The 22780-nt window shown below is 38.0% G+C and overlaps 1 protein-coding gene across 2 annotated transcripts in view; it reads right to left on the reverse strand.

Moving 5' to 3' along the window:
* Positions 1-22780, reverse strand: part of LOC140741811 (ERC protein 2) — a 767514-nt gene that overhangs the window by 362669 nt on the left and 382065 nt on the right. The window contains exons 14-18 of one of the 2 annotated variants that reach the window (XM_073072222.1): positions 14872-15012; positions 13739-13879; positions 7792-7827; positions 6119-6148; positions 5604-5797 (exon numbers count right to left, since the gene is read on the reverse strand). In XM_073072222.1, coding sequence (XP_072928323.1) covers positions 5604-5797; positions 6119-6148; positions 7792-7827; positions 13739-13879; positions 14872-15012 — 542 coding nt within the window. The remainder of the gene's footprint in view (positions 1-5603; positions 5798-6118; positions 6149-7791; positions 7828-13738; positions 13880-14871; positions 15013-22780) is intronic. The other variant, XM_073072223.1, reaches the window with a different exon arrangement.

Consider the following 22780-nt stretch of genomic DNA (forward strand, 5'->3'; position numbering starts at 1 on the left):
TCAGTGAATTTCTTTGCCTTCAGTTTTGGAGAAGTCGAAATTTTAATCTGTTACTTTTACAGGTGGGTTATTTCAGGTCTTGGTCATTCAGTGATTTTGTATTACTTGGTGAAAAGCTTTAAAAGCTTTTGAAGGGTATAACTAGGTATTTTATGATCCATGAATTAGCAGTCAATAAAATAGTAAATGCTAAAAACACCATCTTGTAGAAGTAACATACAATGAACGTTTGCAATTAAAGTTGTAAAAAAGGGTAAGTGTTTTATAATTTGATTACTGACTTAATTTTCTTGCAAATTATGTAAGTCAGTCAGCATTTCTTTCATAATCCAAATCAAGGCAATTTTATGTAATTAATTATTACCAAATAAGTTCTGGAAACATTACTCAACTGAAATCAAGACATTTAGCTTCATTGTAATCTTTAGTTACTTTTGCAATACTTCTAAGTGAGAAGTAAAGAAAAATGAACAGTTTGAACAATTATAATCTTAAATATTTGGCAAGAATTTCTTTCTTTATATCCAGTGAATTTGCTTTATAGATCATGGAAATACAAGAAATTTTATAATGAACACATCACATAACTTATCTTCTTATAAATTTTCACTGACATTGCTCTAGCAGCAAATGGTTAGTAGCATGATGAAACAGGAACAAGAAATTTACAAGTATTGCATGTTTTATGACATTCAGCAATAGCTGGAGCATCCAAACGTCCATATCCAAGGATCAAAGTATGTTTAACATTGAAACTCTGCTCAAAACTTTTTTGGGGTTAATGGTAAATAAACATAACATTTTCAACAGAAATAAAATAATAATACCAAGGTACATATATTAGTTTGTCCACCTTCTACACAATAGTGGAACCATTTTGAATTGACCACTAATTCAGAGATTTTCATCCCTATGGTTTCTTTCCTCATGCTACATTAATCGTTCTTGACACCTGAAGGATAAGGGATGATGTCCTTCATTCACCCACTTCATGTTTCGTATCTATGTGATGCCCCTCAATGATAATCACCTATAAGCAGATAATCTTTTATTTGTATTACAGTGATACCCAATTCTAACTTGTCAATATTTCCTTCAACCTCTGTACTGGCATCACATTACAAGCACAAGAAATTCTGCCGATGCTGGAAATCCAGAGTATACAAAATGCTGCATGCAGGAACTTAGCAGGTTAGGCAGCATCCGTGGAAAGGAATAAAGAGTCGATGTTTTGGGCTAAGACCTTTCATCAGGACTAATGAATTAAACATGGGAAATTTCTAAGACAGCATGCACTTACAAACCACTTTTAAAATAGTAAAAATTCTTATAGTATGTCACAGTAAAGTGATCAAAGAAAATTTAATCTCAGTCAAGCGTGGGAGACAGCCGTTCATGAGTAAAAGCTTAGCTAGAGGCATTGATATTAAAAAGAGATTTTAAAGGATCAAACTGGGCATGTCCTGTGAGGCAGCTTCAGAGTTTACAGCTCAGATGGTTAAAGTCACTGTTATCAGTCCTACCAAAAGAAAACCTTCTTATCCAACAGTTGCATTCCCTCTTTTCTGTATGACCTTTGGTACCTCCACATTGTTACCTCCAAATACAACAGTTCCAACATAACTATGTTTTACTCTTCACAAACTGAGTTTCACATATATAACCCCGCTGTCTATACCCTGTCTTTCAGTGTCCCATCCATCCATCACCATATGTTTTCTGATTTATTTTGGCTTCAGGTCTACCCAGGCATCGATTCATAAACATTACAACATTAAAATTCTTCTTTAACTTTTACTTTAACACCTATGTTAACCCAATATTATTTATTCATCCATTTGGGCCCTAGGTCTTCAACAAGTCTCAGAAATTCTACCTACTTCTCTTAAGATGCTCCATAAAAACTTCCCTGGGTCAAATTCTTAAATGCCTCTGCCAAAATATAACTTCTTCTCTTGGTTATTTTTTTTTAGTCCAGTTTCGCACATTAGAACTGCTGTGGGCTATTTCCCCACATTGCATGCAAGTCATTCTTATTAAAAACAATCAGACACTGTTCCTTTCAAAACCACTCACAAAATTACTTCAGACAAGCTGCTTCAAAAAACAAATCCTACTAATACTGCTTAACATGGTTAATTAAAGTGGTTTGCTGCATATTTTCTGCAGACTTAGCTGTACCAGAAGAATGGTGAGTGCAATTGCCCAAGCAGATAGCTGTTGGACCAGGGAGCAAAACAAACAGATAATAGCTTGCAGTAAGCACAAGGAGTGACCAGTGAGGACATCAATACTCTACCTTGTTTTGGATGCAAGCAGCAAAGTTTCTAGCTGCATTTGGAATAATGATATCATCACAATCACTGAAATTTGATTAATGCCCCAGGGGTATTGAAGTTCCGGACATAATACTGGTGTCGCAAAAGAGGTGGTGGTGTAAGACTATTAATTAATTAAGAATATCATGGCAGTACTTAGAGATGACATCCTGGAGGGATCATTCAATGAGGCAATATGGGTTGAATTTAGGAATAGGAGAGGGCAATCACTTTGTGGGGTAATATCTAGGCTTCCCAAGAGTAAGCAGGAATCAAAGGAATAGATCTGTAAGCAAGTCACAGAAAGCTGGAAGAGCAGTAGCGATATGATAGTGGGGGATCTTAACATTCCCAATATTGACTGGGATAGCTTTAGTGCAAGTGGCTTAGGTGGGATGGAATTTGTTAAGTGTGCCCAAGAAAGTTTTTTTGAGACAATATGTAGAGTTTTATAAGAGAAGGGGCAGTATTCAACCTGGGCATGAGTTGGAAGTGTCATTGGCAGAATAGTTTGGGTCTAGCAACTGTAGTTCTTTAAATTTCAAGGTATTGTTAAAAGGGATAAGCTTGATGCTCAAATTAAGATTCTAAATGGAAAAAAACCACTAATTTCAAAAGCATATGAGAGAACCAGTTAAACGTGTATTGGAAGCATGCGTGCAGGAGTGTTTTAAAAAAAAAACTGGGATTAGGGCCAGCATGTTCTCGTAAGGGTGAAAGATATCGATGGCAAGATGGATGACAAAATATGTCTGAAGGTTTGATCAGGAAAAGAAATGAAGGATATGTCAGATAAAGGCAACTGTAATTCAAAGAGTCACTTGAGGAATATAGAGAATGCAGGAGGGTAAAATGGGGTGATGAAATATCCATGGCAATAAAGATTAAGGAGAATTCCAAGACGTTCTATACCAGTAGCAAGGGCATTGACAGGGACAACTTGATAGTATTAAGGTGGAGGTGTTAAGAGGTCACAGAACGTCCCAGATTTGGTAATTCCACAATGCCAGCTGAGATCGATCTCAGGATGCTATGAGAAGCAAGGGAGCAGGTAGGTGGAGCTTCTTTGTTAACCACAAGTGAGGTAACAGATGACTGGAGGAAAGCTGCTGTGTTCCCCTTGTTTAAAGAAGGCAGCAGGAATAAGACAGGTAAGCGTCAGTGATAGAGCTTTACAATAATGATAGGGAAATTATCTGAGAAAATTCTAAGGATGGGCTGAGCATAATCTGGAAAGGCAGAGGCTGATCAGGAACGATCAGCACAGCTTTGTGCAATCCATAAATTGTCAAAATAATTTGAATGAGTTCAAGACCGATGAAGGCAGGGAAGCAGGCACTATCCATTTAGACTTAGTAGCATGTTTGACAAGATACCACAAAGGAGGAAAGTTAAAGCACAAGGGACTCAAGGCAAGTTAGATAATTGGATCCAAAGCTGGCTTTGTGATAAAAGGAAGAGGATGGAGGTGGAAAGATTTATTTCTGATTAGAAATCTGTCACCAACGGTGCTTGCAGGGATTGGTAGTATGATATTCATTGTTTGGCATGTATATGAATGATTAGGATGCAACTGTGGGATGTATGATTGGTAATTTTGTAGATGACACAAAAAGTGGTGGTATTGTGGATAGTGAGCAAGGTTATCAAGATAAAGATTAGATGGAAAGTTGTCAGATCACTGGCAGATGTAATTCATTACCAACAAATCTTGCATTTTGTAAATAATATAGAGGTACTACAAACATAGCAAATGATTGAGTATTAAGTATGATTACACAGCAGAGGGACTTTGGGTCCATAGTTCCCTAAAACTGGCAACACTGCTGAAAAGGGTAATGATAAAGGCAGATTGCAGGCTTGTCTTCAGAGCACAGAACAGAAAAGCTAGGATGTTATGCTCCCACTTTAGAAAGTATTGGTTAGATGGCACTTGGATACTGTGTGCAGTTCTAGTCGCCTCTCTATAGGCAGGATGTGGCTGCATTAGAGAAGTTGCAGAGGAGATTGGAATGAAGGGCATAGATTGGGCTGGCAAGGTAGTATGGCTGTTTATAGCACGCCAACCGTAAGACTGAGATTCGATTCCTGCCGCTGTCCATAAGGAGTTTGTATGTTCTTCCTGTAACTATGTGGGTTTATTCCAGGTGCTCCGGTTTCATCCCACATTCTAAAGACGTGCAGTTAGGGTTTTAAGTTGATCTAATGGCACCAGAAGCTGGTGACACATGGGCTTCCCAGCACAATCCTCCAATCCCTGCTAATGTGATTCGACGCAAATGACGCACCCCATGTACATGTAACAAATAAAACTAATCTTTAATCTTCAGGTTATGGGGAAGGCATTGATCAGCTATGCAGGATTTCCAAGCATGAAGGAAGCCGAGGGGATGACCTGACATTAGTGTATAATTTTATAAGAGATATAGACTGGGTGGAGAGTCAGAATAGTTTTCCCTTGTAGTTGTATCAAAAACAAGAGGTTTAAGGTGAGAGCAAAGAGTTTTAAACGATCTGAGAGAAATGTTTATTTTTTATGATATTAGTTTATATTTGTAACTTCCATCCAGGGGTTAGTAAAAATAGATAAAATCACTTCACTTAAAGAACACTCAGACAGGCACTTGCGTGGCATAGAGGATATGCCATGACCTAATGTGGGCAAATGGGATTAGTGGGGAAGCATGTTTCTGTGCTATATAACTTCATTAACTCTATGGTTAAGTTATGTCATCACTCAGCGAGACATCCATGAACATAGGATCAATTCTCAAAATGGATATTGGCAACATTCTGTTAGGCCTCACTAATACATCTAAATCTAAGTTTTCTGCATGAATAAGAATATTTTTAAAGCTACCACAATCTAATTCCTGGTTACTTATTCTGTCTTTCTCCCTAGCCTCTGAATTAGGTTGAACCAGAATATTTACAAACGTTGTATTCCTCTTACGACTAACAACAGATCCTAACATAGATATGTCAAATTTCAATTAATAATACTACTCTGAAGCAACTGTGGAGGGCTTCCTTTCATTAGTGAAAGCTGACATGCATTCAGAATGTCTTATACTTTATCTTCGTGTAAAAACTAAAAAAAAATTGAATGTTATTGCCATATTCAAGCTTTGGAAATAGTTCAAAACAACAGTTGATGGTATGAAATTCTGGAATAATTTTATACAATCATGTCAGTAATGGAATAACCTCTTCCCACAAAGTAGATCCCACAGTTTCTGTTTTACTTAATTCTCTTATCTCGTTAAAGAGGAAGTTAACCCTTACCTTTCAAGTTCCGCTATTTTCTTATCTCTGTCATTTTTCTCCGTTTCCACTTCTTTCAGAATTTCTAAGAGTCTATCAACTTCAGCCTGGGATTTATCAGACTCCTCTTTGTAGTAAGCCACATCCTTCTCAAGTTGTCTCAGTTTCTCACACATTTCTGGGTTCAACCGTGCATCTTCTTCAGCATCATGAGCCTAATTTGTGGATAGGAAAGAAAAATGAAACTGATATCATCAAAATAAACACCACATTTTAATCTCTGTAATTTGACACCACAGCACAACACTCAAAATGCACTGAAACACAAACACACACTTCCAAACATAGCAGAACAAGCCTAACAAACATGCTTTAAAAACGGTGCACAATTTTCCCATTAAAGGAATTCAATTATACTGTATGGACAGTGATTGACATACGACACTGCAAGAAAATTTGCAGCCTAAAATTAATACTTGAAACTTAAAGCAAGCACACACAAAATAATGAAATAAGCACCACATTGTTCGGCCTACCCTATTTTCCTCATAATTCCTAATTGGTATCTTGAAAACAAAACCAAGCACATAAAACAAAATAAGGCAATCAAAGATGAGAAAGGAAATTTAACTAAAGCAAATCAAGTTACTGTATGAAAAAATACAGCATTATTCTGAGGATACTAAAATTCTTTGCAATGATATTTTGCATCACTAAAATATTTTAGATGCTAAACTGATCAAAACAGGAAGAAAATCTGCTTCTTCCAACACAATAGTTAAGTTTTTTTGTGTTTTGAACAGAAATTGCTGGACTTTTTTTCTATACATTTCTAAATGAAAAGGCAAATAGGGCTCTGTTACTAATTATATGCATCGTTTTTCAGTAAACTTTTAATTCTTTGTACTGCCAAACTAAACAACATTCTGTTATATATTATCAATCTGAAGTACTTAAACATATGCCTTTAAAACCAGTGGTTTATTACCTTTAATTTATTAGGTATGTAGCAACAGATTAAGAGTGGGGAGATGAGAACAAATTCCTCATTCATTGCCAATTTAAATACTGCTGAAATAAATCCAAAAAAGACAATGCAAAGTAGTCTTTATGTTGTTGTATACATATCAGCAATAAAACATCTTAATGTCTGCATTCAACATTAAAATGTTTTCCATTTATTGTCATTTATTTATGTTAGAATGGCAGGATGAAGAAAAACAGATTGACCAGCTTTCCAAAATGTAATGAACACAATGAAACAAGCTACTGTTAACAGTATTAATACCATGATAGAACTCTCAAGAGAGCATAGTTAACATATAATAGTTCATTCAGATGCCAGCAGTCATTGGATACAGTTTAAGAATAGAATCACTTCAGTCTATTCTTCAATTATGATCTATTCTCAAAAGCTGCTGTATTTTTGTGACAGGACATATGCCCAGAAGTAATGAATCAAAATTTGATTTTACTGGTAGATAAAACAGTGGCATTTGTGTACACTTAAAAACCTAAACATTAAGTTCACAAAAATGCAAAAAAATAATATAATGACAATTTGTAAAGATGCATGATCGCAAATAAAATCAGTCACTAAAATATTAGGAATCTGAATAATTTAGTGAACAAAAATCATTCAGGAATTTAAGTGACTTGAAACAATGCAACTGAAACATGCAAGCTTCGTAATATTTAATTTAATTATAAAAAATGTTTAACCCTCTAAGTGCTCCCAGTTCTGCAATGAATTCTTCTGTCTGACAACAGTCTAGGCACAGAACAAAGGGTGTCTGTGTTTCCCATTACCATTCTTCCTGATAATCAAGGATTTTTTGAAAAAGAATTTCTTTTATCTAAACCCTTGCTACAAAATATACCACTGTCACCAACTTGCCAATTATTAAATCCTAACACGTTGAAAATATTAGAGTATGCCAAATTAGACAGGATTTAGTCTGTGCATAAACTGTCCAAATTTCTGTAGACCTAAAAGTTACATCACAAAAACTAATTTTGTCAGTTTTTAATTAGTTACCATTTAATCAAAAAACAACAGAAACCTTGAAGTCTACAGAGTTGACTTTCAATATGGTTGAAAATTAAGGTCTGAAATGTTTGCAGAGGTGCACTTAGGTTAAAGCACAAAACTAGGTCAATGGGCCCTCATGCTTTCATAAGTTACAGTGGTCATTTTAGAACGACTTACTGGTGTGTACATCTGATTGAACAACTGCTCAGCTTGCTACATTGTAAAGTTGGGAAGAAATGAAGCACAGACAGGAAGAAAGAAAGATTTAGGAAAACAGCATTAGCTCAACAAATTCAATGAATTTGCACAGAAAATAATGTGTCTATCAAGTAGAAATTTCAAGTTTACAAAGAATTCACAGTGAAAATGAGAGGCATAAGGAAACATAAATGTTGTTTTTGGCTTATTAAAAATAACTTGAATCAGAACTTTAAGAAGTTTGCATTACATATTTTATTCACCCTCCCCAAATTAAATAGTCCATGAAACAAAGTAAGTTTCCCACCACTGATGATACATTTAAAGTGTTCTGCTCTAGTGATGGATTACTGACAGGCCTGTTGATTTATTAAGGCTATAATTCATCAAAAGGCATCAAAGTTAGTTGTGATTATAAGATTGATTAAATCAGATTATTAAATGTAAAGTCTTATTCTTCTAATGCCAACATAATTGATTTAACAGATATCAAAGCAAGTGGAATTTTGGCATAATAGCCCATCGAAGGCTGTTGCCTTTAACCAACTAACTTGCACATTCATTTGCACATCATTCCTTTTAACTGCTTATTTACCGCCAATATCAGTATTGTATGTACTTATTCAGTTCTCAAATTTAATTCAACATTCTCAATTCCTCTCAAAAACAAACTGGCATCTTTGGTTACGCACTTGAAGATAAGGAAATGAATATGAGACTAGTGCATAACTTTGAAGCAGAAGCCTAGGACTACAACTTAAGTGGGGGGTGGGAGCTACCATTCTATTATCTTGTGAAAAAGAGTTGCTTTCTCAATAAATGTCGTGTGTGTTTAACATGGTATAACACCTTGAATTAATGGGAATTCAATTATTGCATGCATTTTAAACAATCATTGTAATATTACTATTCCGAGAAGATCAGCACATAGACTGCCCGATAACAACAGCCCCAATGTGTTGCAATTCAGAGATTTTCCTTCCACAACTAATAGAAAGCAAACAAATGCAATGAACGCCCAACAAAAACCTATTAAGTTTTTTGTAAATATAAAACACCTGCAGTAGTGTTTTTAGCAACCTACCGAAGAGGTACAATTTAAATAAGTATTATGCAATTTAGAAGGAACACACACCAGCTTCAGCATCTAAAGATTTCAATAATAATATGATCATAATAATCATTAACACTTGCCATAACAAAAACAGAAAATACTTCACAGGTTTGGTAGCAGTTGTGTAGAGAGTTAACATCCGAGGTCTTGACTTTGCCCCAAATTTTGATGAAAAACTTCATAAAAACTGTCATAGTCAAGTGTGTCCCCACAACCAGAAGCTCAGGATGAACCATGAGATCTGCAGTTTGCTGAGGGCCAGATGAGTGGCATTGAAGTCTGGCAATCAAGTAAGATACAAGAGGTCCAGGTACAGTACAATTTCCAGAAAGCCACTTCACATGCAAAGTGACAATTCCAGACCAAAACTGAATCACTGAAGGATGCTCGACTGCTGTGGCAGGGCCTGAATATTACTTCTTCTGACAGAGAGAAACCAAGCGACATAGGTGACAACAAGGCTTCACTCCCTTCTATGCTCGCTTTGACCAGCAAAACATGGATGAACCTTCATGAACACCCATAGCCCCTGATTTCAATCTCTAATGCAAACATGAGAGCATCTCTCATGAGGGAGAATCTGGCCGATTACTAAAGACCTGTGCTGATCAACCGGCTAGAGTGTTCACTAATATCTTCAACCTCTTGCTTTGGTAGTCTGAGGTACCCACTTGTTTCAAGCAGGTTTCAACCACACCGGTGCTTAAGAAGAATGTGGTAACTTGCCTTAATGACTATTGCCCTGTAGCACTTACATCCATTGTGATGAAGTGCTTTGAGAGGTTAGTGATGAAACATATCAACTCCTGCCTGAGAAGTGACATGGATCCACTCCACTTTGCCCACCAACACAACAGGTCCACAGCAGGTGCCATCTCGTTGGCTCTTCACTCAACCCTGGAACATCTGGACAGTGTAGATGCATACACCAGGATGCTCTTCATCGACTACAACTCAGCATTCAATACTGTCAATCCCTCAAAACTAATCAATAAGCTTCAGTACCTTGGCCTCAATACTTCTTTGTGCAATTGGACTCACAATTTCCTCCCTTGCATTGGCTGAGTGGTACCACAGCAATCTCTTACTCAATGTCACCAAGACCAATGAGCTGATTATTGACTTCAGGAGAAGGAAACTGAAGGTCCATGAAGCAGCCCTCATTGGGGGAATCAAAGGTGGAGAAAGTCAGCAAATTTAAATTCCTCAATGTTAATATTTCAGAGGATTTGTCCTGGGTCCAGCATGCAAATGCCATTATGAAGAAAGCACAGCAGCACCTCTACTTTCTTAGAAGTTTGCCAAGATTTGGCATGACATCTAAAACGCTGATCAATTTTATAGGATGTGTGATGGAGAGTATATTGACTGGTTGTGTCACAGCCCAGTATGGAAACACCAATGCCCTTGAATGTTAAAAATAACAATGGATACGGCCCAGTCCATCACAGGTAAAGCCCTCCCCATCATTGAGCACATTTACATGGAGTGCTGAATTCAGAAAGTAGCATCCACCATCAAGGACCCACACCATCCAAGCCACGCTCTCTTCTCGATGTTGCCATCAGGAAGGTGGTACAGGAGCCTCAGGACTCACTCCACCGGTTTTGGGTACTGTTTTTGCCCCTCAACCATCAGGCTCTTGAACCAGAGGGGATAACTTCGCTAGCCACATCACTGAACTGTTCCCACAACCAAAGGACTCACTTTCAAGGACTCTTAATCTCATGTTTGACATATTTATTGTTTATTTATATATTATTAAATCTGTTATTTCTTTGGTATTAGCATAGCTTGCTGTCTTTTGTGCATTGGTTGTTTGTCCATCCTATTGAGTACGGTCTTTCATTGATCCCATTGTGTTTCTTGCATTTATTTTGCACGCCCACAACAGAACAAGTCTCAGGGTTCTATATGATTATGTATACAGTATATACTTTGAAAATAAATTTACCTTTAACTTTGAAATGTCATCAACTCAAAATTCTATTTCTCTGTCAACTAATTCTGCCTGGTATGCTGAGTATTTTCAGCATTTTTTTGTTTAAATTTCAGATTTCCAGCACCCATTTTTTTTCTTTTTGATTGATATCGTTTTAATCATATTTTTTCCAAATTCTGTAAATTACTTCCAAGAATGATATTCCCCAAAGTGTTGATGAAGGGAGAACTTGTGAAATTGATGTTTATAATTCTAGAAAAGCGGTGCAGAGAGAACGATAAAATGCAATTTTGTGAAATGAAAATGAGTAATATTTTTTTAAATCACACCCTAAGGTTTTAAAACATTCTTTTGACACCTTCTAACTATATCCTCTTTTTTTTGAATAGCAGGAATAGGTTATAAAGGAGAAGAGAGATACTTTGCAGATTATGTGGTGACAGGTATACTTGAACTATTTTAAAAATTAAGAAAAGTTTTATGCCAATGGGATATATTTCAATGAAAGAATTACATTTAAAACAGATTATTTCAAAACATATTTGGCATATAAGACTTGTCAAAATCTAATAATTTTTAGCATCAAGGAAGTGAACACCAAGAGAGAGGAATACTTAAAAAAACTTTCTCACCAAGTTATTGTACTTTTTTTTTAAATTAAATCCAAACATTTCTATATTTTAATGCACATTTTTGCTCCTGGATAATTTGAAGAATGCTTAATGAAAATACTTTAAATAAAATTAATTATCCATTTAAATAAAGATTTTCCCTAAAAATTCTCATTACCAAGGAGAAGATCAAGAACACGAAAACATCAAACAGCAGACATTTGGATTCTGTCTTCTTAAGTTTAGCCAAAATAAACTAAGTTGCATCACAAAGGGAGCCAGCAAAATTACAGGGCCAGTGGAATGCTTATCATTACATTATTTTACATTTCTGAGATAATTATCATTTCATTGAAAATCAGCAGCAGTGATTCACACAATAAAAGTTTACTAGTGCTCAGCTTTCCAAAGTTTATTTTAGAATAGATTTGAAAAGTTTGCTTATATTTGTTCTTTGCCTTTATTTAACAAAGAGTGTATGCCAAGTGTTTACGTGAAACTTCACATATTTCAGTGGTTGCATTGCAAATAATCTACTTTGCCAGTTTTGATAATAATCGGTTTGGATTCCAGCAAGTAAGAAATTGTCAAGTATTGAAGATCTTTCTGTTGTTTACTTGAAACAAAATTGCATGGTCTGAAATTCCTCTTGGAATGAACAATAAAAGAATGTATCGTTCTCTCTGCAATTAATATCCTACCAGAAAAATTGCAGAAATATATGACCTTAGAATATAGTATTCTGGAAAAGCAACTTCTAAGGTTACTTATGAGAAAAGTATTGATTTTGCCATTTCTCAGCAAAAACAAACTTATTCTTGACATGTCAAAGATCCAATTTACATATTGCAAATTACAGAATTGCTTACATTGGGAAATTCCTTCTTTCAACCAGGACATATAATTATTAATGATGGGATCTGGTTAGATACTTCAGAGATCAGATCTCAAAAATAATTTATATTTTTCCCACTGCCTGGCACCCATACCCATTCTAACATCACACTCCACGTACAATCTCCGAAGCATAAAATCACCATTGAAATATTGTAACACCATAAAAGAAATTCCACACAGTGAAATTTTGTAGATCAGAGTTTGAAATGAGAACCAATTATACAACCTATAATATGTAAAAAAAAAATCGATCATCATCCCTCACTAGATGTGATAAACACTTGACCCAGTGATTCTAAGAGCTACATCTAAAATAAAGTTTAGATAACTCAGAAAGGTCACTTGATGTGGATAAAGTCAAATACATTATTTCAAAAAACTAGCTGCAAGAGAGAAAGTCTAATATACATAGATAGAGATAAAAATGATTTATGTTTTCCTTATCATACTAAACATTTTAACATTAACAATGGAAATATCCTTCTTGCATTTAAAACTATTGTAAGATTATTAAACAATCAATTTCATCCATTAGACAATCATAAAAACCAAGAGATTCTGCAGATGCTGGCAACCTTGAGCAATGCACACAAACTGTTGGAGGAACTCAGCAAGTCAGGAAACATCTATGAGGGGAATAAACCGTCAATGCTTCAGGCAGAAAATCTAAAGGGCCATTTAAAACATTATATAAAACACAAACAATGTCGGTGTAGAAGCATTTTGAAATTGTAGCCCAGATTTTTATTTCTACAAATTAATTGTCTAAATTAGAGGTCGACCACAAAATAAATTTCAGAAAACCCATCTCCCCTGTATAACCATTGACTCAGGACTCATGAGACAATGGAAGTAACGCCCGTCAAAATATATTATAATACATGATGCTTCAGGGAGGTTATTTAGGTAGTTCAAAGTATACTGAAAACAAAATACAAAAATTGATGCTTGGAGAGTAATCATAAACTGACAAACATTTCAGATTACTTGAATTAAGCACTGCAAGTCAGAGTAAAATCTGCTTTCTCACTAGCGTAAATAAGCACAAGGATCCAGGGGAAGTGTTCCTTTAAGAAGTGAGAAAATTAGAATGAGAACAGAGTAAAGAATAGCGTGCACTGAACAGGACATATTACACTTTCACCAGGAATCAAAGTACAAGTGAATATCTGGATAGTTAATTCTACACGAAAAAGGAAATCTAAATATGAGCTTCATTCAGGAAATCAAAGTTTTTTAAAAAATAAATTTGATTCAGAATGATTGAATGGCATCTTTCTTTAAATCCTAGCAAAACAGATTTCCTTTCACCTCTCCACAAATATGAACAAGATGTAACTTTACCCAAACTGTAATGTTTACCTTCTTTAATTGTGCTTCCAACTTACTACATTCTTCTTTCTTTTGCTCAATAGCAATTTCTAGAGTTTTTAATTTGGAATCTTTCTTTAAGCCTGTTGAAGCCAAAGAAGATGCATGTTCCTTCAAGTCAATCAAGCTAGACTGAAAGAAAATAAACAATTATCACTTAAAGTAACAGATCATTTCTGTAGCTTACAATCTTAAAAATAAACAGAGGTTAATTACACATTTGTGTATATATAAATCACATCCTTTAATTTAGTAATAATGCATCAGTATTGAACTGCAGAGATTTAAGTTCACGATGGGGATTGAAAGCTGGAGGTCTCCTGGGTGCATCATCTTCTGAGTATCAGATGAGTGAAAAAGAGATGTGGGTGTGGGGACGCAGCAGAGGCTGGAAACATTAAATCTGTCCATATAAAATATTATGTATGTTTATATTATACAAATGGATTCTGGCTAAATATTGCTGGTCTAAATTTGCATTAATAATTGATAATTAGTAAAATTGTGCCTTGAGCAATGAATACTTGGCCATCATCTTCGGCAGTCCCTCACAAACAAGGATGATTTGCTTTCACTCCAATTTGTGGGTTTGGAAGTGGCTAATGAAGCTAATACAAGAACTACAGTTTCTGGAACAGGAGGTGGCTGATCAGATAGGTGGGTAGTTTGTGGGTTGAGTGCCCCTTTATCTCTTTCATGGGACTTCTGTTTGTTTCTAATGCACGGACTCCAGGAGGCCAGTACCTTCCCCACCACAAGCAGTAATCGGCCGAAGATTTTCAGGAGTCAGTGGAGATGTTGCACTTCTTCAGGTAAGCTTTGAGCACATCCACTAATTTTTCTCTCTGCCCACTTGGTAACCTCCTCCTACCACAGAGATCGTAGTAAAGTGTCTACTTTGGGAGTTGGTGTCAAGTGTGTCCAACTTAGCCACCTGAGAATATCCTGGGGATGTTAGCCTGGGAGGATGCAACATTGCTTCCCGCATTCTTCCAGTGAATTTGGTGAATTTTGTAGAGTCAGCCTTGGTGGCTTTGCCCAAGTGCCCTGAGATACCCACCTACCTGTAGTGACAGGACTAGTCACTTTTCTTGCAACGCAAGCTATAATGTCTCTGTACTAACCTCTTTTTCTGCCAGTTCAGCTTGCAAGTTGTTAATCTTCTCTTTAAGATCTTTATTTTCTTTTTTATATGATTCGACCTCTTCCAATCGTTCGCGGTCATCTCTTTCACGTTGTTCCTTTAGACGTTCTATAATTCTCTCCTAAAGGAGAAAAGTGATTCTGTCAATTAAAGGCCATCTAAGTACTGACAATGAGAAAAACAGCAGACACTGGAAATCTAGAGAAACATATAAAACACTGAAGGAAATCAGCAGGTCACAGCATCTATGGAGGAAAATGACAGTCAATGTTTCAGAGCGAGACCTTTATCAGGACTGGTCCCATTTTGTGACAATGAATGCCTAGATTTTTATTTTATAAAAAGAGTATCATAGAAAATCAGCATAGAAACAGGCTCTTTGGCCTCTGAGTTTGCTCTGAACATCAATCATCCTTCTAATTAACTCTCCCCAGATTATCATCAACCACCCCAGACTCTACCACATGTCTACACACTAGGAGCAATTGACAGTGGCCAATTAACCTAACAACCAGTTGGGATATACAGTAGACTTGACATGTAGAAGGAAACCACTGCACAAAGAGGCCGCCCAAGTGAATATAGGAGACAACAATTAAAATCCAGTCGCTGGCACTGTGAGGCAGCAGCTATACTGGCTGTGACACGCTGCCACCCGAACAGTAATGCAGGAAATTTTATTAGCACATTACTGACGTACGCTGCAAGCAGCTGTTAATATGAATCTTACAAACAATTTCAGAATGTAATAAAAGTTTCCATAATTTATACATTATAAGTGCTTCAGTCAATATTTTGAGTGGTTAAAAACATTCACATGCCATCATATGAAGTTATTACTTCACTACACTGCTGAAATTTTTGGTCAACACAAACTCAAGTACATATTACTATTCTGCTGAAATGTCATCAGTTTACAATATTGCCAGCATTTTCTGTTTTCATGAAAAACATTGTCTAATTCTTCTGTTTACCATGTTCAGATTATTTTATTTTCAATAGAAGATTACATCGAGGTACCCATATTTCCAAGAGATTGAATCTAACAATTGCTAACTTAGAGCAGTATAATAATAACAGCTATTAGCAAAAACACCTCATTTAGAAATAACTGAATCTGGTCATTATAAACTGTAGAGACCACAGAAGTATCAGTTCTAATCATGGAATCATGTAATTGAGTTCTGAGGTCCTCTATTGACTATAATGAAGCTTTCTGAAAAACCTTAGGTGTAGGGAGGGGGGAGTAATGAGGGAGAAACAAAGTTGAAATAACATTGTATATTATAACAAGGTTCTGCTATAGGCCTTAGCTTCAATAACCAAACCACAAAAATTTATGCTTAAAAATGTAATCAGGCAGTTGGTTTTGTGTTGCCAAAGCCCTTGAATGCTTGAAGCGAAAGCACAGACAGGGCCCGATTCCTGAGGCAAGCTTACTCTTTGGCAAACTTAAATAATCTTTACACAAGGGCAATTGAAAGCTGCTTAGGATGAATTTGCTATACCAAGGTACGTACTTAGTTAAAGGAGGAAATAAAACATAGCTATCGGACATTAGGTTCGGTCCAGATGTGGCCTTTTCTACATTGGTGGGACCGCTTCGTTGAGCACCTTTGTTCCATTCACAAAAAGCAGGATTTCTCAGTGGTGAACAATTTTAATTTTCTATCCACAAGCCCATTCCGACATGTTGGTGCATGGCCTCCTCTACAGCCATGATGTGGCAACACCTCATATTCTGTCAGGGTAGCCTCCAACCCGATGGTACAAACATTGATTTCTCCAAGTTACAGTAAGTTTTTCCCTTTCCACTCTTCTTCAATTCCTAACACTACACCCCCCCCCCCCCAAGTTTTCTCTTCCCCTCACCCTGGTGCCCTCCTCTTCCCCTTTCTCCCATGGCCAACTTTCCCATTCCTATCAGATATCTTTTTCTCTACCCTATCACCTCCTAGATTCTTACTTCATCCTCCTCCAGCCACCCATTTGGCTTTACCTATCACCTTCGAGGTTGTACTCCTTCCCCTTCCCCAACGTTCTTATTCTGGCTCCTTCCCCCTCGCTTTCCAGTGCTGATGAAGGGTCTCAGCTTGAAATATCAACTGTTCATTCATTCCCATTGATGCTGCCTGACCTGCTGAATTCCTCCAGTATTTTGTGTGTGTGTGTTGCTCTGGAATACTGCTTACTCATTCTACACGCTTTGGAATGAATCATGCATGCACCCCAAGATATTGCAAAGCTCCAGCTACCCTGTAGCAAATTCAGATAAAAATGAAGAAGCATCTGCTCTAAACAGAAAGAAGTTATGTTCATAATTATGTAATTATGTGACTTACAGATGCATTTGAAAACCTTGATATTTATATCTCTGGCTACTCAAAGTAAACTAAACATCTTTTTTTTTCTGGTCCAAAGAAACAGATATGGGAGAATTGGTAGAATTAGTCCAATTTTTAAAATGTTATCATGTCAAATCTGAAAACATAATGCTGGTCAGATTTTGAAAAATTATTGGCACAGGATATGAATCAAGATGGTGTTGTGAGAGTCCACAACTCTGTTGACTGGGGAAAACGCACAGCACAATTTCCAGCTTACCCATGATTCAACAAGATGTGATATAGTTAACTTCAAATTGAACAACAAACATGGACAAAGTTGCAATAAATCACCCACAGGACAAGAATCATAGTCAAGGACAGATCTTGGACTCTGCCCAGCTTACACATTTTTTTAAGACTAGGTCACCAGTTACCAGCTATCAATGAAACTGACAATCACTTCATCTTATGTAGTCATACAGCAGGGCGGAGCTAAGATGGTGCTAGGCAGTGACCTACTCGAGCTCATCCACGGAAACAGCTTACTTCTACCATTAATGTCTCTTTTTTTTTCCTTTTCAAGGTGGATGGGGCTCTGTTGAAGAACCTGACCTAGATCTGCACTCAAACTTTTGTCCCTTGCGGCAATGGTTCCCGCTCCCAGTCTTCACCGACTGGCAGATTTTCAGTACCCCAAGGGCACAGCCTAGAAGACAAGCGCACCTTCAGGGCTCAGAGGCTTCGTGACCCTGGGGATGACCCGATTCTATGCCAGTGCTGTCGACTGAAGCATTGCAGGAGAAAGCAGAATATTGGGAACAGTGGGTCTGGTGTCAGGGGCTCTGTACTTGTCCTTCATCGGTGGGGGAGAATTTGTTGCGGATTCTCGAGTCGGAGAACTCAGAAAAAATAATGTGGCAGACTTTAACACCGTAAATCAGCGAGTTGCCTTGTCTATGTCTTCCCTCTCACTGAGAGAGACTGCTCTGCCCCCTTACTAGGAGAGAGACAGAGAGGCTGTGGTATGTTGAATTATCGGGTAATTGATTAGTTTTTGTTGTTCTGCAGAATAAGATCTTTTTTGGGTCTCTGCCATTTTGGCTTGGTGGGTGAAAGGTGTTAATGCTTTTTGCTGAAGTAGGGAAGGGGAGGGTTAATGCTTCGCTGTTGCTTGTGCGTAGGGGTCAGGGGGCTTTGGGGTTCTAATGTTTTTACTGTCATTTATTCTTTGGGGCACTCTTCATTTTCATGGATGTCTGCAAAGAACAAGAATTTCAGGTTGTAATTTGTATTCATTCTTTGATATTTAATGAAACCTTTGAACTATTATGGAGTCAAAGGAGACGATGCTAACTGCAGGCATATTTTGAATTGCTTCTTCAATGGTACTCTATTTGTTTTAATTATATGGAACAGTAAATCACTGTCAGTGAATTTGAAGAACAGTACATAAAATGTCATGTTTTTGCAATTGTACTACTGGCTGAATGCAAAATGAAAAATGCAAAGTAGTATTAGAAGCAAACAGGTTGAGAAAATGTCAGATGCAACTATGAGCTATATAACAAATAATAATTGTTTATTATATTCAAAAAGTTGCATTGTCTCCTTATATGCGTATTTAATTCCAAACGAGATTCAACAATTCAGTTAGTTATCAATTAACAATGTCCTCCAACGACTCAAGTTCCATCCAAAGCTGCAGTGTTGTCTGTGCAGAATTGGCGGTTTCTCCCTGTGACTGCATCCTCTAGTCTAGGTGTTCCTGTTCTTCTCATAGACATGCATTTGGGGCTGCCCTCTCTCAGTCGTACCTCCCGAAGATGTGCAGGTCAGCAGGGTTGCAGCTTGTGTGAACAAGTGGCAGAATCTCAGAAGTGCTGAGGAGTATATGGTTTGTGTATACTGGGTGTAGATGGATGCACTGTGGCCGGTGTGGACTCAGTGGATCGAAAAGGTCTAACTTTATCTGAATGACTCATAAGAACATGAGTCATGAGAACAGGAGCAGGAATAGGCCCATTGAGCCTACTCCACCATTTAATAAGATCATGGATGATCCTGGCTGTGGACTCAGCTCCACCTACCAGCTTTTCCCCCATAAATATTAATTCACGTGCTAAGCAAAAATCTACCTGTGGCTTAAACGTATTGAAAGAGCTAACAGCTACTGCTTACCTGGGCAGAGAATTCCACAGATTCACTATCTCTGAGAAAAGCAGGCTCCCATCTATTCTCCCGAATTTTGAGGCTATGTTCTCTAGTTTTAGTTTCACTCAACAGCAGGAATAGCTTTCCTGCTTCTATCTTATCTATCCCTTTCATCTCCTCTCAATCTTCTAAATGCCAGCGAGGATAGTCCCAGGTGACTGAATGTCTCCTCACAGGTTAACCCCCTTCATTTCTGGAATCAACACTGTGAACGTTTTTTACATCACCTCAAAAGCTAGTATGTCCTTCTTCAGTTGCAGCACGACCTCTCTGCTCTTAAATTCAATCGCTCTGTTAGAAGGCCAACGTTCCATTTACCTTCCTGATAACCTGTGGCATCTGCAAACCAAACTTTTGTGATTCATGCACAAGCACTCCCAAGCCCCTCTGCACAACAGCATGCTGCAAACTTTCACCTAAAAAATAATTTGATTTTCCATTTTTCCTTCCAGAGTGAATGACCTTGCATTTATCCAACGTTGTGCTCCATCTGGCTTGGGACGTATGGGGTGTCCAAGGAGGGATAGCATCTCTGGCGAAGGGGCTTGCAGTGTCCATTCTGCAACAAGGAAGACTCCAGTTTGTGCCACACGTTTGTACCACTGGGGGTTGAGAGAGAGTACTGCCCCACTGCAGCGGCTTTTCCACTTTAACAACCCTCCCGCACAGGTCTCCTGTCATCGTCAGATGCGGCGGACAAATACCACTCCACCTGCCATAACCTTAACTTATCAATATCTCTCTGCATCCTCTGTACAATTTGCTTTCCTACTCAATTTGGTGTCATCAGCATACTTAGATGCGCTACAATAGGCATCCTCGTCCAAATCGTTAACGTACATCATCGTGAGCGGTTACAAAGCAATCACTGTCTCTTGTGGCACCCTGCTCACCACTGACAGCCAAATATAGAAACACTCATTTATCCCAACTCTCTGCCTCAGGCCCATTGGTGAACCAATCTTCTATCCATGCTATTAACATCACCCCCAACCCCATCCATCTTTGTCTTATGGTTAGGTCTTTTCTGCTGCACCTTATCAAACACCAAGTATACATCACCCAGCTGTTTCCCTCCATCTGCTGCATTTATGATATCCTCAAACAACTCTAGTAAGTTTGTCAAACAGGAGCTGCCCTTCCTGAATCCATGTTGGGCCTGCCTAATGGAACCACTTTTATCAAGATATTTCACTATTTCTTCCTTAATGATAGCTTAAAGCACTTTTCTGACTACAGATGTTCAGCTAACTGGCTTATAGTTACCCATCTTTTGCACACATCCTATTTTAAATAGTGGAGTGCTATTTGCTGTCTTCCAGGGCCCGATGACAAAATCCAGGAATGAAACGGTTACCGTATGAAGAACATCTGGCAGCCCTTGGGCTGTATTCTCTGGAGTTCAGGAGAATGAGGGGGGATCTCATAGAAACATTCCGAATATTAAAAAGCCTGAACAGATTAGATATGGCAAAGTTATTTCTCATGATAGGGGATTCGAGGACAAGAGGACACGACTTCTGGATTGAAGGACATCCATTTAGAACAAAGATGCTGAGGAATTTCTTTAGTCAGAGGGTGGTAAATCTGTGGAATTTGTTGCCACGAGTGGCTGTGGAGGCGAAGTCATTGGGTGCATTTAAGGCAGAGATAGATAGGTTCTTGATTAGCCAGGGCATCAAAGGGTATGGGGAGAAGGCAGGGGAGTGGGGATGACTGGAAGAATTGGATCAGCCTGTGATTGAATGGTGAGCAAATCTGATGGGCTGAATGGTCTACTTCTGCTCCTATATCTTATGGTCTTATGGACAACTGCTGTTCCAGTCTTCCATTCTTCAGATATTTCTTGATTTATTACATGTGCCACTGCAACGTTATTATTCAGTGGCTTGGAGACAACTCCCACCAATGATAGTTTTCCCCTTTACTATTCTTAATCTTCACCCAGATGGACTTAACATTCTGCTCTTTAGATCTTACATCATCCCTCACCATCACCCTGATCTTATCCTTAAATAAGAGCACTACCTGACCTGCTTTACCTTCCTGCCTCTCCTTCCATATTACTGGATACCCTTGTATATTTAATTCCCAATCATTTCCACCCTGCAACTACATTTTTGTAATGGCCACTAAATCTTATCACTTCATGCCACAAATTCACTGACCTCAAAAGTATAACTTGCTGTACATTCCCAAACCAAAAGCCGTGGATGAACCAGGAGGCACATCATCTGCTGAAGTCTAGATCTGTGGCACTCAAGGCTTGCAATCCAGGTCTGTAGCAGGTACGACTTACAGAAGGCTACTTCAAGGGTGAAGAGAAATCTTGAATGAGGTTCGAGGCGTCATCGGATGTACAACAACTCTGCTAAGGCTCTGAAAAATTGTGCCAACCAATTGGCGGGAGTATTCAAGGACATTTTCAACCTCTCACTGCTAAAGGTGGAAGTTCCCACTTGCTTCAAAAAGGCAACAATTATACCAGTGCCTAAGATAAATGATGTGAGTAGCACTCACATCTGCAGTGATGAAATGCTTTGAGAGGTTAGTCATGACTAGACTGAACTCCTGCCTCAGCAGGGACCTGGACCCATTGCAATTTGCCTATCGCCACAATAGGTCAACGGCAGAAGCAATCTCAATGGGTCTTCACTTGGCCTTAGACCACCTGGACAGCAGCAGCACCTATGTCAGGATGCTGTTCATTAACTACAGCTCAGCATTTAACACCATCATTCTCACAATCCTGACTGATAAGTTATAAAACCTGAGCCTCTGTACCTCTCTCTGCAATTGGATCCTTGACTTCCTGACCAGAAGATCACAATCTGTGTGGATTGGTGATAACATCTCCTCCTGGTGCAACACTGGTGCACCTCAGGAGTGTGTGCTAAGCCCACTACTCTACCCTCACTATACCCATGAGTGTGTGGCTAGGCATAGCTCAAATACTATCTATAAATTTGCTGATGATACAACCATTGTTGGTAGAATCTCAGGAGGAGACGAGAGGACGTACAGGAGCAAGATATACCACCTAGTGGAGTGGTCCTTGCATTTAACGTCAGTAAGACATGACAGCTGATTGTAGACTTCAGGAAGGGCAAGATGAAGGAACACATTCCAATCTTCATAGAGGAGTCAAAAGTGGAGAGAGTGAGCAATTTCAAGTTCCTGGGTGTCAAGATCTTTGAGAAGCTAATCTGGTCCTAACATATCGATGAGGCTATAAAAAAGGCAAGACAGCGACTATACTTCATTAGTTTGAAGAGATTTGGTATGTCAACAAATACACTCAAAAACTTCTATAGAAGTAAATTCAGTCGGCTCCATCTTGGGTTCTAGCCT

Source organism: Hemitrygon akajei, chromosome 19, assembly GCF_048418815.1.
Source record: "Hemitrygon akajei chromosome 19, sHemAka1.3, whole genome shotgun sequence".
In the NCBI taxonomy this organism is placed as follows: domain Eukaryota; kingdom Metazoa; phylum Chordata; class Chondrichthyes; order Myliobatiformes; family Dasyatidae; genus Hemitrygon; species Hemitrygon akajei.